This window comes from Panthera pardus, unplaced genomic scaffold (genome assembly GCF_024362965.1).
Source record: "Panthera pardus isolate Hobbes unplaced genomic scaffold, ASM2436296v1 HiC_scaffold_20, whole genome shotgun sequence".
Classification (NCBI taxonomy): Eukaryota; Metazoa; Chordata; class Mammalia; order Carnivora; family Felidae; genus Panthera; species Panthera pardus.
In genome coordinates this window covers 30,516,158-30,529,298 of record NW_026526766.1, presented here as the reverse complement: position 1 = coordinate 30,529,298, position 13,141 = coordinate 30,516,158, and the positions used below count along the sequence as shown (strand labels likewise).

Below are 13,141 nucleotides of genomic sequence, written 5' to 3'. Positions count from 1 at the left end.
GCCGCCCCGAGCGCCCGCGCGCGGGGCTGGCGGGGGCCTCGGCGGGCGAGCGGACGCTCGGGGCCATGGTCGTGGCCCCCTGACGGGCCGCGGCCGCCTCCATGAAGCGGAAGAGCGAGCGGCGGCCGAGCTGGGCCGCCGCGCCCCCCTGCTCGCGGCGTTGCTCGGCGTCCTCGCATGGAGTGAAGAAGAGCCGCAGCTCCACGTCGCAGGAACTGCACCGCTTGGACCAGCAGGACGACCTGTACCTGGACATCACCGGTGAGCCGGCGAGCGAGCGCGTGGCGGGGCGCCCCAGACACGCGGCACCCCGCGCGGGGGTCTTAGCCCACCCACCCAGTCTGTGGAGGCGCCTCCCGGGGCCCGACTGACGTGCCTCCACCCCCACTCCCAAAAAAGCCCTGCCGACCACACCCCCTTCAGCAGCCGGGCTCCTTGGGAGCGCCCCCCTACCCCGACTTTCCATCTGCGTGTGTTGCGAGCTGTAACTTTATCCGTTTTGCACTCCTACCCCAGCGAGATGGGCCGAGGGTCACCTTTCTAAATTGCTGGCGTCAGCTCGGCGCCTCGGGCTTTTTCTAAGTTCGGGTTGATAGCACCTCCCGGGGCTGCAAGCTCGGTTGGCCCTCCCAGGAGTCTGAACCTCTGAATCACCCCAGAGGATTCCCCGAGCGCGCGGAACGCGCCGGCACGGGAGCAGCTGCCCTGTTTGCTTGGCGTTCGCCCAACCTCGGCTGCTCTGGAGGAAATGGAGTCCCGCCTCGTGCGGCATTCCCACGTCCGCGCTCGGGTCCGCACGGCCCGCGCCCCCTCCTTGGCGTGCACGCGAGCACTCCCGGCCTCCTGGGGCTAGCTCCCCTCTCGTGCCTCTACTGGCATTGTGTCACGCTGAAGGCTTGGGAGCCGCTGTGCGTGCCGAATGCCCAGAGTTGTCACTTGAGAAATCGCAGCCAGCCAGAGGAGGTAGAAAAGCAGACCTTTCGTAGCTGTTTTATTATTAGTGCTGATGCTACAATTCTTGAAGAGTAATACATCCAATTTGGTAGCTGTTGGGTTTGCCAGGATTGACACTAAAGCGTGTGAAGGCATCACATGTGATGATGTATGTGCAAAACGCTTTGTAAACAGCATAGCGGTCTACAATTCTGAGGCAGTTTGCAGTCTGTTTTCTGTGGCGCGGAATGTGTAAGGCTTGGCATGTGGAATTTTTAAAAAACTGTTTCCCGCCCTGAGTCTTTGATAAACCAGGTGAGCTGGACAGGGCAGAATATTAATTTAGAAAGTGTTCAGACAAACATAAATTTAGTAGACATTGATTTCTAGATTGATGGACAGTTGTAAACTGAAGGTCCGTTTTGAACAAAGCTGCGAGTACAGGGGAAGGTTTCTCCGCGCTGGATGGGTGGCCTTTGGAAACCACGGCGGGAGGAGCAAGGGGTCGCCTTAATCTCTGTCCCCGGCTGACACCTGCCCGCGTCCACCGTAGCATGTGACGCTGTTGGAGGTGAAGCCAGTTTGCTGAGGCTGAAACCAGGTCCCACCTGGCTGTACACTCCCCGGGAGATAGCCCCGCCGAGGAGGGCTAGAGGTGGGGGACGACACCACATATTCCTTGTGCCTTTGTTATTTATTTATACCTCTTCAAAGGAACTTTGCTTAATAGCATTTAATTTTAGGGCAAGTAACGCACTCTTCATTCTGAAGGTGTTTCTAGTGAAACACCTCAGGAGTTTCTAGTGAAAAGCTGGTTGCAGCCACCGGCTCTTGGTCCCCAGAGGCAATGGCAGTTCCTAGTTTCCTGTGAATCCTTCCAGAAATAGACTATGCGTGCATACACCTATATATTCTTAATCAGACACAAGCGTGATAGCATACATATTGTTTTGCAGTTTTTTCTTTACAGTATTTCTTAGCAGAACAATTATTCTGTACATGCAAACCTGCTGCATTTGATTTTAATTACTGCTTAGGCCAAAGTAGACCAAGTTTTAAAAAATAAAGCCATAAAGTATATGTAGATTTAAAAATATATCTCTTCAAAGATTTTCTTATTTTTTAAAAGTAATCTCTACACCCAAAATGGAGCCGGAACTCACATCCCCCCGTTCAAGAGTCTTGTGCTGTATCCTCTGAGCCAGCCAGGTGCCCCTAAGTGTGTGTACACACACACACACACACACACACACACACACACATACATACACACACACACACACACACAGATATTTATATGTTTTAGTCGTTTAGACAGCTCCTTATTTTATTTATTGTATTTTTTAAAATGTTTATTCTTGAGGGAGAGAGAGAGAGAGACAGTGTAAGCGGGGGAGGGGCAGAGAGAGAGAGACAGAGACAGAATCTGAAGCAGGTTCCAGGCCCTGAACTGTCAGCACAGAGCTGGACACAGGGCTTGAACCCAGGAACTGCGAGATAATGACCTGAGCTGAAGTCTGACGCTCAGCTGACTGAGCCACCCAGGCACCCTTAGACAGCTCCTTACTGATAAATATTTAAGGTTGTCTCCATCAAAAAGAAGTTTTTGACAGTAAAGTCGTTGGAGTAAATCTTATTCCTCCTTCGTGGCTGGCTTTCCTGAGCACAGTGATTGAACTTCAGAAAATATTGCCAAGCTGAATATTGAGGAAAGAGTTGGTGCATTGTATAATATCAAAATGCTGTTATTTAGATTGCAAGCCCAGGTAATGAAAGGATCCTGCTTAAGTGTAAGGGCAGCAAGGGAATCAAGTTTGCCTGGAATTTTTCCAGGTGTCCCTTAGTGACAGTCTTGGCTTCCTGGAAGAATGATACTGAATCAGTCTGCTTCAGGGTGATGGACAAGACAAATTAAAGTAACTTTGGATGTATGGTGCAGATTACTTTACACTGGGTTTGGAGGGAAGGCTTGAGCCTAAGTGGCAACCTGGTCCCATCCTCCCCAAGTTGTTTTTTCCTCATTGTTTCCTTAACATGTTTCAAGTTGAATGTTACCAAAAGAGATATATAAATATAGTTGGTCTCCCCAGTAATATTTTCTTTTTCTATGCACATTTAAGTTTCTACAAACTGTGCCATATCAACAAGAACAGTCCTTTTTTTTTTTTTAATATATTTTTTTAATGTTTATTTATTTTTGAGACAGAGAGAGACAGAGCATGAACGGGGGAGGGTCACAGAGAGAGGGAGACACAGAATCTGAAACAGGCTCCAGGCTCTGAGCTGTCAGCACAGAGCCCGACGCGGGGCTGGAACCCACGGACCATGAGATCATGACCTGAGCCGAAGTCGGACGCTTAACCGACCGAGCCACCCAGGCGCCCCGAACAGTCCTTTTTTTAATGGCTGTATGGTATTGCGTTGTATGGCTGAATTGTGATTTATATAATGGTTACAATCGTTTTTTTGGGAGGTTTTCAGTTTCTGCAAATGGCAGCAGTAAAATCAGTGTATATGTCTACCTACGTGTGTGACTGTATCTGCAAAATAAAGGAGAAGTGAAGAGACCAAGCCAAAATATATATAGTTTTATCTATTCATTGGTGGACTTTTTTGTGATTGTGAATAATGCTGCTATGAACATTAATGTACAAGTTTTTGCGTGGACGTTTTCAGTTCCTTTGCCTATATACAGGTAGGAGTGGAGGTGCTGGGTTGCATGGTAACGCCATGTTTAACCTTTTGAGGAACTGCCAGACTTTTTCCCAGTGCTACTGTACCACTAGCATTTCCCACCAGCATTGTACCAGTTCTTCGACATCCTAGCCAACACTTGTTATAGGATTATGAAGATTCTTTCCCAGTGGGATTGGTTTGTAAAAATTAATGCACATTATCACTTCTGCCCAGTCTGCCCTTCAATACATTATTATTTTTTTACTTTACTGCCTTGTTATTTTTATTGTGACTTATTATCTGTTAAGTCAAATTCCCATAGATTAATGCCTATTATTGTTCTGTAGTCCTTCGTTATATGGTCACTACTTATGTATGTATGTATGTATGTATGTATGTATGTATGTATGTCTAGCCAGCCACTTGGCTACACTGGGCATTTCCTAGGAGTAGACTGATGGTTTTATTCCCACATGGACCCCATCCACCTCTCACCATTCACTCAGTTCTTGCCATTTGCAGTGATGTGGATTTTTACATGAGCTGTATTCCTGGTGCGGTTCCATGCATCATATTAAAAAAAAAGATCAGGGGCGCCTGGGTGGCTCGGTCGGTTAAGCGTCCAACTTTGGCTCAGGTCCTGATCTCACGGTCCGTGAGTTCGAGCCCCGCGTTGGGCTCTGTGCTGACAGCTCAGAGCCTGGAGCCTGTTTCAGATTCTGTGTCTCCCTCTCTCTGACCCTCCCCTGTTCATGCTCTCTGTGTCAAAAATAAATAAACGTTAAAAAAAAATTAAAAAAAAAGATCATAAAAACTGTAAATTGTATACATTAACACAAAAGAGATACTGAGTAAAGATCTAATCAGAATGAATTGTTATCAGTTAAGGAAGCTGGGGAAGAAGGGAAGAGAGGAGAGTTTTTGGTTGGGTTTGGAATTAGAATCTCTCAAGATGGGAAAAATACCAAATGAAAAATGTTGGACATAGGTTTTTGATTTTCCGATGAACCTCCTAACAGTCAGAAGTCTGAATCTTTTTGATCTCTATATTCCTATCTCTTAAATAGGACCATAAATGACAGTGCACATTCTCCTTTCCTCTTTGGTAATATAGGAAAAAATATTAAAGACTATGAAACTACTGTATTATCTCTATTTTTGATAATTTATAGGATTTAATAGTATAGAATTTCGATTTACTTTATTTTTTTATTTTTTAAACTTCTGACTAGTAAAAATAATTGGTAATAACTATTAGCTAAAAACAATTCTTGGTGGTTTGTCTTAAAATAAATTTTGTTTTTAATGTCTGCCGTGATAGTCTACCTTTTTAAGAGTCTATAACAGTAAATAATTTTATTGGAGAAGCTCTAGTCGAGATCAGGATTGTCATTTGAAAGCACCGATTATTGTATATCAGATACTCATCAAATTACAGATGCAGCACTGCCTTTACCCTGCTTCTTTTCTTTTTAGGATTTAAAAAATTCACACTAGACATTATTGGGCAGGGAAAATTTATTCATTAATTCAAGAAGTGTTGAATGCTTACTATGTAAAATAGTCTTGCATATTCATTGTTTGCAATGATAGAAGTATATTTTTCTTGATTAAAAAAATAATGCTGTTACCTGGGGCACTGATTCAAGGAGGAAATAAATTCATTTTTCTTCAAGACTGATGTAGTAGATTATTGAGTTTCAGTAATTGAAGCTCATCAGAGTATGTAGTGTTCATTTTTCTTCTTATGCCTTATTTCTATACTTTGAAATTTGTGCATGAGCTAATTTTTTTTTTCTTGATTTATGTGCTTGTTTAAATCTTCAGCATCTTTACTTCTGATGGTGTCATGTTAGTAATCTGCTTTAAATTTAATTCCTTAGGCAGTGGGGCACTACACACAAAAACTTAACCCAGTTTCATTGTTACTGCTTCAATGGACATAATGGTTGGGCATAGAGATGAAGGGAAAGCGGAATAACTAGGTGACAGAGGCGGTACTGATGCCAGGAGTTGCCAGTAAGTGCAGACTATAACTTCTTTAAATGGGAATGGATTTCCCCAATTCCTGTTGTGGAGAGCTGGAATGAAACTGCATTGTGGATTTTTAGAATGAAAGGAAGGCACTGGGTACATAGCAATGACATATCTTGAAGTTTCTGAGATAGTCTCTGGGGATCTCTGAATTGATAGGACAGGTGTTTTGTTATTTGAAAGAATTTCAAGAGATCATCTTGAAATACCACAACTGTCCACTTTTCCCTCAGAAGCTAAGACCGGAGATAAGTAATTTTGGCCAAATTGATGCAGTTTCTTTTTGGGAAAGCCATACTACCTGCCTTTTATTTTTTCTAGCAGATAAAGCTATTTCAGCAGTTATGTACATAAATTTGTTCAACATGTACTATTTAGTCCTGTGCTGCATGGGTGATGTCATAGTAGATGCTCCATGAGGAGTATCTGTGAAGTTGAATTTAGATAATTACCTAGTGAATTTGGAAATAGGAGTAAACTACGTACACAATTCAGGTCCTCCTGTTTTTCAAATCGGCTGTCATCACAGCTCAGATTTTCTAGGTATTTCATTCATTCAACCAAATGTATAATGAATACCTACTCTGCCAGGCTTTGTTTTTTTGGTTTCCTTTTGCTTCTCAAGAGCTAAAAATAGGTCACTGCGGAAGATAATCCCTGCTCTCATGGAGTTTGTTTTCTGTGTTAGTTGAGAAAATAAAACTTGGAGGGTCTGAGGAATAACTAGTATAGAGAGGAACCGTATCGTGGTTGAAATTTGGGGGGAAGGAAAACTTTGTTCATAGAGTTTTTGAAGAGCTAATTGTAGTGGTTAGGCATGAGGACACCAGAGAAAGCTAGTGTCTGCCCTCACCGAGACTGAACACAGCTGGATTATTAATAACGTTTCGGAGCCTCTATTCTCTTCTGTTTGAAAATAAAAAGTGCAGTGTTGTTGGGAGGGTGAACTGAAGCAGATGCATGTGAAGTGCCTGACTTGGTGCCTCCTTGACAGCCAGGGATCCCTAAATGGTCTCTGGTATTACAAGTGTGCCAGCAGTGGGCCAGGGATACTAAGGGCAGACAGACAGTCATCGCGGTTGGAAGGGTTTCAAGCTCAGAAGCAAACATTTCCTCCATACGTGTGCATGTACAAAAGGTTCAGTGAATCAGCACAGTGAAAATGCAGTGTGTTCCTTTCTCTGCTTCTGAGAATGATCTTCAGGGCAGAAGCACTCCAGATGAGGCTGGTTCAGAATTTGTCAGAGCAGTGGAGATTTGGCGCTGTGATGACAAGCTTTTCTGTCTTGGGAAAAACGTTATGGTTTCTCTTTAAAGATTCCTTGTAAGAGGAAGAATAAACTAAAGCTGTTTCTTCCTTTTTGAGGCTATTGTTATGTATTTTTATTACACTGAAGAGTTTGTATATTGCATTATATTAAATTGCAGCTAAGCTCATTGGGGAATGTCTTTGTAAAGATGAAAAGGCCTCATGGGAGAGCCTCAGGTAGGTTATAGAAAATCAAATATATTAAATTCTTTACTGATAGAATATAAACTTTTCACAGTGGTTAATTTAAAGCATGACTGTGGCCTAGAACATCGTTCTAAAAGAGTATTTCACAGATTCAAAAGATTTGATCCTGGTGGCACATATTACAGGCAGACAGGACTTTGTTGTTGTTATTTTGAGTAAAACAAAATTGTTTTCAGTGGGCCTTTCCATGCTCAATTTGTGACATGGAGACCCGATTTATTTGGAAGGGGTGGGAGGTAGAATAAATAAGAAATTCTATCTGTACATCTTTTAACCACACTGGGAACAAAATAATTTTAGTAGCCGGTATTTCATTTTCCTTTCTGTCCTAGCTACAGAGTATTTTTAATCTGAGTAAGCCCTTTACTCAGGTCCTTCACGTTAAAAGTACTTTTACATAATTATCTGTAAGTTGAATGAAACGCATGTATAGACTGGTTTATCTGAACATTTCAAAAACTGTTCCTCACTTAGGACAGGCACCTTTATGAGTGAGGTAAGTAGGTGCAGGGGTTGTGGGCAAAATTGGAGAGATTAATATAGAGACACAAACTGGTTCGGCAGGAGCTAACCAATCTTCAAATATTGTTTCTTTACATTATTTGTTTTTTAGCTTCTGAGGTTAGTCATTTAATTTCTAGAAGTGCTGATCTACCATAATAGACAGGGATTACCTTAGAAAACATTTTCCAAAACAAAATTGATTTTAATTTCCTAAATACAAGGATATTTAACTGGAATGTGTGCGTCTCATCTGGATTCTCTAGTTTATATGAAAGTTTTACGCCCTTCTCTCTCTTTCTCTTTTTTTCTTTAGCTTTTCATGGATACTGCTCCAACAAAGGTATTCAGATCATTGACTCTACTTTGCAGTGCTTTCTGATGATTTTAAAACTGTAGATTTAACCTGTTGGTTGTCATCCTTGGTTCCGTCCCTTCCTTGTTTGCTTGTCTTAAATTAGTCTTAGGTAGCAGATTCAAGTTTTCTGTAATTGTAGAGTATCCTACGTATGTTTATGACTTAAGTCGAAATTTGTCTTTATATGAAAAGTTTTGTTGTTTCTGTGTATAGGTAATGCTGACATTAGTTTCTCTGCTATTGTATTAGGTTAATTATGAATGCTATGTTTTAGATAGTGGATATTTTTGGTACTACTAAACTTTTTCTGTTTTAATTGAATCTCACATTCGTAGACTTGCTGAAAGGATGTTTAGAATGAGCTCTATAACGGCTATTCTTGATTTTTTTCTTTTGCTAGGTTACTTACTTCTTTCTAGGCCTTTCTTTGCTTAATGGACAGGCTTATATCTTATTTACTGTTTTTGGCAAGAGGGAAATCTCATGAAAATGCCAACTTAAACTTTGGGAACAGGGAAGCTAAAGTATTCTGATTCCATTTCATTTTCAAGTTCCCCACATAAGGCCAGTTATCAAAAGAACAAATCCGAATGGCCCCATATGCATGTATTTCCAATTAAAAAAATTTCTGCCTTTATTTTCTTGGTCTTTTATTCAGCTCCTTTAATTCTTAGTATCATTTACATTCTAGAGAGCAGTTCTCTTAGAGTGCTTTATTCACCAGTCAGTTCAAAGATTTGGTCCTATTGTCTTTTGAGTCTGAAAAGCTGAGGAAGCCAGGCTGGGCAAATTCATTCTAAGTGTGCAATATCACATACTGACTTCATTTCTCAGGTAGTTCACTTTTATACTATTAAAATTTGGTCAGCAGTGTACTGTTTTCACAGAAGAAAAACATCTTGTTCCCACTGTCGATGGTGTTTATTGTTCCTTCAAGTTCTAATTTGAAAGTAAAATTACTTTCTTGGCACTGCAGTTTATGACATTGATCTTTTTATACCCAATCCATAATGCTATAATATCATTACAGACTCTGGATTCTGCAAAACCCTCCATTTTAGGACCATCTCAGCTGAATCATTCTCTGCATTTTGCTCATTTATACTCATTTGTATGAATCGTGCTGTGGAATTAATTAGTGTATCCATTTAACAAGTATTTATTGAGCAACTACCTTGAACAAGGGATTGAGCCAAGTACTATTGGGGAAGGGAGGAGGAGATGTGAAGATTTATAGCAACATCCCTGAAAGACTGAGAAGGCATAGACTATTAAGTCATCATCGCAGTGAAGACAGGTAATGAGAGAATCCGTCATTATGTGGTTTCGTTTTCTTCATTTACACAGTGTCAGTTTAAGAGAATTTTGTGATGGAAATGTCACTCCATAATTCCTACACAAAGTAAATTATTTTTTCCAGTGTGGTGAAAACGATCTGTCTTACGGTATCTTTCTCGTGGGGGTGTAGGGGCATGGGTGTGGGTGTAGGTGTGTGTTTCAAACTTTAACAGTGACAAGTGGAAAAAGCTTAATTTTGGTACATAGTCATATACATATATGAATGCACTATATACATGAATACTGACATATAAATGGATATAGTTAATAACATACTGAAAACCCTATTTCTACTAAAACACAGTCAAAGCAAAAGTTCTACATTCCAGTTAATTCTATATCTCTAATTTGAATCTCAAGAGCACCCCAGATGATATAGTTTAGAATGAGATGTCTTGTTTATTTTTAAGAATACCTAATTTATTGGTAAGAAGTAATTACAGAACATCTTTTTTTAAAAATTATTTTAATGTTTGTTTATTTTTGAGAGGAGAGACAGAGCACAACAGGGGAGGGGCAGAGAGAGAGGGACACACAGAATCTGAAGCAGGCTCCAGGCTCTGAGCTGTCAGCACAGAGCCTGATGTGGGGCACGAACCCACAAACTGTGAGATCATGACCTGAGCTGAAGTCAGCTGCTTAACCAACTGACCCACCCAGGTGCCCCATTACAGAACACCTTTTAAGGGGAGTATTGCTTCTTGAATTGAAGGCACTAAAGACGAAGATTGCCAAATATTTTAGGAACTAGATTTGGTGTGTGTGACTTGTACTGAAAAGCATTCTGATTTTCACAGTCTTTTATAGGTGCTGAGGAAGAATTGCTTTGACATGAATGTATAACAGAATTAACATTATGGTTTTACATTTTGGGGAGCTGTTCTCAGTCTGCTCTTGGAATTTTTTATTGTAGTCCTGTCATCAGATAGCTTGTTGGAAGCACCTTGTGCATGAAACTGAATCCTCTTAACATTCATTTATTTCCTTTTTGACAATAAACTGTCAAAAAAGCTTAGAATTTAGCTAGCAAACACAATTGAGGTTGGGATTTTAACTTCACTGTTAATATATTCTAATTTTAAACTATTGTGACTGAAAGGGCTTGAAGCACAGATTCACATAGGGTATGTTTGAGTGCATTTCATGGTTTCATCCTTGCACTGGCTGCTGCAAGAACTGCAGCAGAGATTTCACACTTGACCCAGATCTCTGCGAAGTGACAGGAGCCCACAGAACTGGGTGATATATCTCTATCTCTATATCTCTGTCTCTATCTCTATCTTTATTCAGTAATAGAGGGGCTTATCAGTGAATGTCATGGACACTCAAAGATGGATGCCTCTGAATGAATGAGAAGAGGCTTGAGCTGTGTTTTACAGCTTTTTTTTTTTTAAGTTTATTTCTTTGTTTTGAGAGAGAAAGCATGAGTGGGGGAGGAGCAGAGAGAGAGTGAGAGAGAGAAACCCAATCAGGCTCTGCACCGTCAGTGCGGAACCCCATGTTGGGCTCGAATTCACAAACTGTGATATCATGACCTGAGCGGAAGTTGGATATTTAACCAACTGAGCCACCAGGTGCCCCTTGAGCTGTGTTTTAAAAGATTCTCTTCTTTTTCCCTCTAGAGCCAGCAGGAACTGTTCTTTTTTTTTTTTTTTTTTTTTTTTTAAAGAACGGTTCTTGATTGCAGTAACACAAGTCTGCTTTCTCCTTCCTGCTGATAGCACCATTGGCCCTACTGTGGTGGCAGTTGTCGGGGTGGTTTGGGGAGGGTGTGATTGCTGGGACTGGGGATAGACTCTACCCCAGTGTGGAGAAACTATCCTCTCTATCCCCTAGACCTGTCTGTCAGTGCTCTTACATTTTTCCAGTAACAAACATCAAGACATGGTAGTTAACCTAAATTAAATAACAGCTGTGCTCCAAAAGGAAAAAAATACTTTTAATACTTTAATCGGTCTTACTCAGGAGAGCAGGAAAAGGAACATAACCTTAAAGCATCCTTTATCTATTAGGACCTATTCAGATTATTTTATTTATTTTTTTTTAAATGTTTATTTATTTTTGAGACAGAGAGAGACAGAGCATGAACGGGGGAGGGTCAGAGAGAGAGGGAGACACAGAATCCGAAGCAGGCTCCAGGCTCTGAGCTGTCAGCACAGAGCCCGACGCGGGGCTCCAACTCACAAACCATGAGATCATGACCCGAGCCGAAGTCGGACACTTAACCGACTGAGCCACCCAGGCGCCCCCAGATTATTTTGATCGAATAAATTTTTAGAGGTTACATGTGTGGATTCAGAAGACAACCATTTCTAGGCACAATGGTAAAGGAATTTTTTTTTTTAATTTTTCTTTTCTTCTTGTAGGCTCCATGTCCATTGTGGGGCTTGAACTCATAATCTTGAGATCGAGAGTCGCATGCTCTACCAACTGAGCCAGCCAGGCACCCCTTCTTTCTTTTTTAAATTGAAGTATAGTTGACTCACAATGTTATATTTGTTTCATGTGTACAACATAGTGATTCAATAATTTTATACCTTATGCTATGCTCACTACAAGTGTAGCTACCATCTGTCATACAATGCTATTACAATACCATTGACTTTATTCCCTATGCTGTGCTTTTCATCCCTCTGACTTATGTGTTCTGTTACTAGAAGCCTGTGTCTCCCTCTCCCTTTTACCCATTTTGCCCATTCCCCCACCACCTCGCCTCTGGTAACTGTCAGTTTATCTGTATTTACAGGTCTGATTTTGCTTTTTTTTCTTTATTCATTTGTTTTGTTTTTTAGATTCCACATATGAGTGAAATCATCTTTCTTTGTCTGATTGATTTCACTTAGCATAGTGTCCTCTAGGTGGTCCATTCATGTCACAAATGGCAGGGTCTCATTTCTTTTTTTATGGCTGAATAATATTCCATTGTATGTATATGTATATATCCTTATGCAAACACATAACCCCACCTCTTCCTTAACTATTTGTCTGTGGATGGTGGATACTTAGGTTGCTTCTGTATCTTGGCTATTGTAAATAATACTGCAGTAAACAGAAGCATATATCTATCTTTTCAAATTAGTGTTTTCATTTTCTTTGGGTAAATACCCAGTAGTGGAATTGCTGGGTTATGTGGTAGTTCTATTTTTAATTTTTTGAGGAACCTGCATACTATTTTCCACAGTGACTACACCAATTTACATTCCTACCAACAGTGCAGGAGGAGGGAGGAGTCTTTTTTTGTAATGTGATACTTTTGGGAATTTCCAAAATAACAGTGTGGAATATTTTGAAAGCTAAGCAATGACTCCCCCCCCCCCCCCCGCCAAATCAAAGCTTTGGATTAAGGGCTTTATTTTTAAAAGATCAGAAAACAAATGTTATTCTGATTGTAGAGATTTCTGAGCAGGATTACTGAGTTTTGTTGTTTTATGCCACAAAAGCAATTTTTTAATAATGTCAATTTCTTGTGTACCTATTACACACCCCATTTAACATAACCTTGTTCAGTGCTATTTTGTTGTAATTGTCTTCAAAATAATTTTACTAAGTATAAATAGGCATATATAAAACTGTAGTCATTGTCTTGTTTTGGCTTTCCCAGAACAGATTGAGTCAAGGATTCCAATGCAGTACTTTCTTTGGGATATGATCCCAGAAAACTCTCCAAGGGGGGTGGGGTGGTGAGAGGTTTGGAAATGCTCATTATTGGGTAGGTTACTTCTGTGTGAACTAGAGTTTGATCCCATTGGGGAAATCTGACAGTAGTACAGAACAAAGGAGGGTCG

General features: G+C 40.8%; 1 protein-coding gene across 9 annotated transcripts in view; it reads left to right on the top strand.

Annotated features, from left to right (window-relative positions):
- CDC14B (cell division cycle 14B) overlaps positions 1–13,141 on the top strand; it is a 105,893-nt gene continuing 92,752 nt past the window's right edge. For 3 of the 9 annotated variants that reach the window (XM_053907868.1, XM_019423416.2, XM_019423421.2), the window contains exons 1-2: positions 1–261; positions 7,977–8,003. In XM_053907868.1, the coding sequence (XP_053763843.1) occupies positions 102–261; positions 7,977–8,003 (187 nt within the window). In that variant the 5' untranslated portion in view covers positions 1–101. The remainder of the gene's footprint in view (positions 262–7,976; positions 8,004–13,141) is intronic. The other 6 variants (XM_019423424.2, XM_019423420.2, XM_019423418.2 and 3 more) reach the window with 5 other exon arrangements.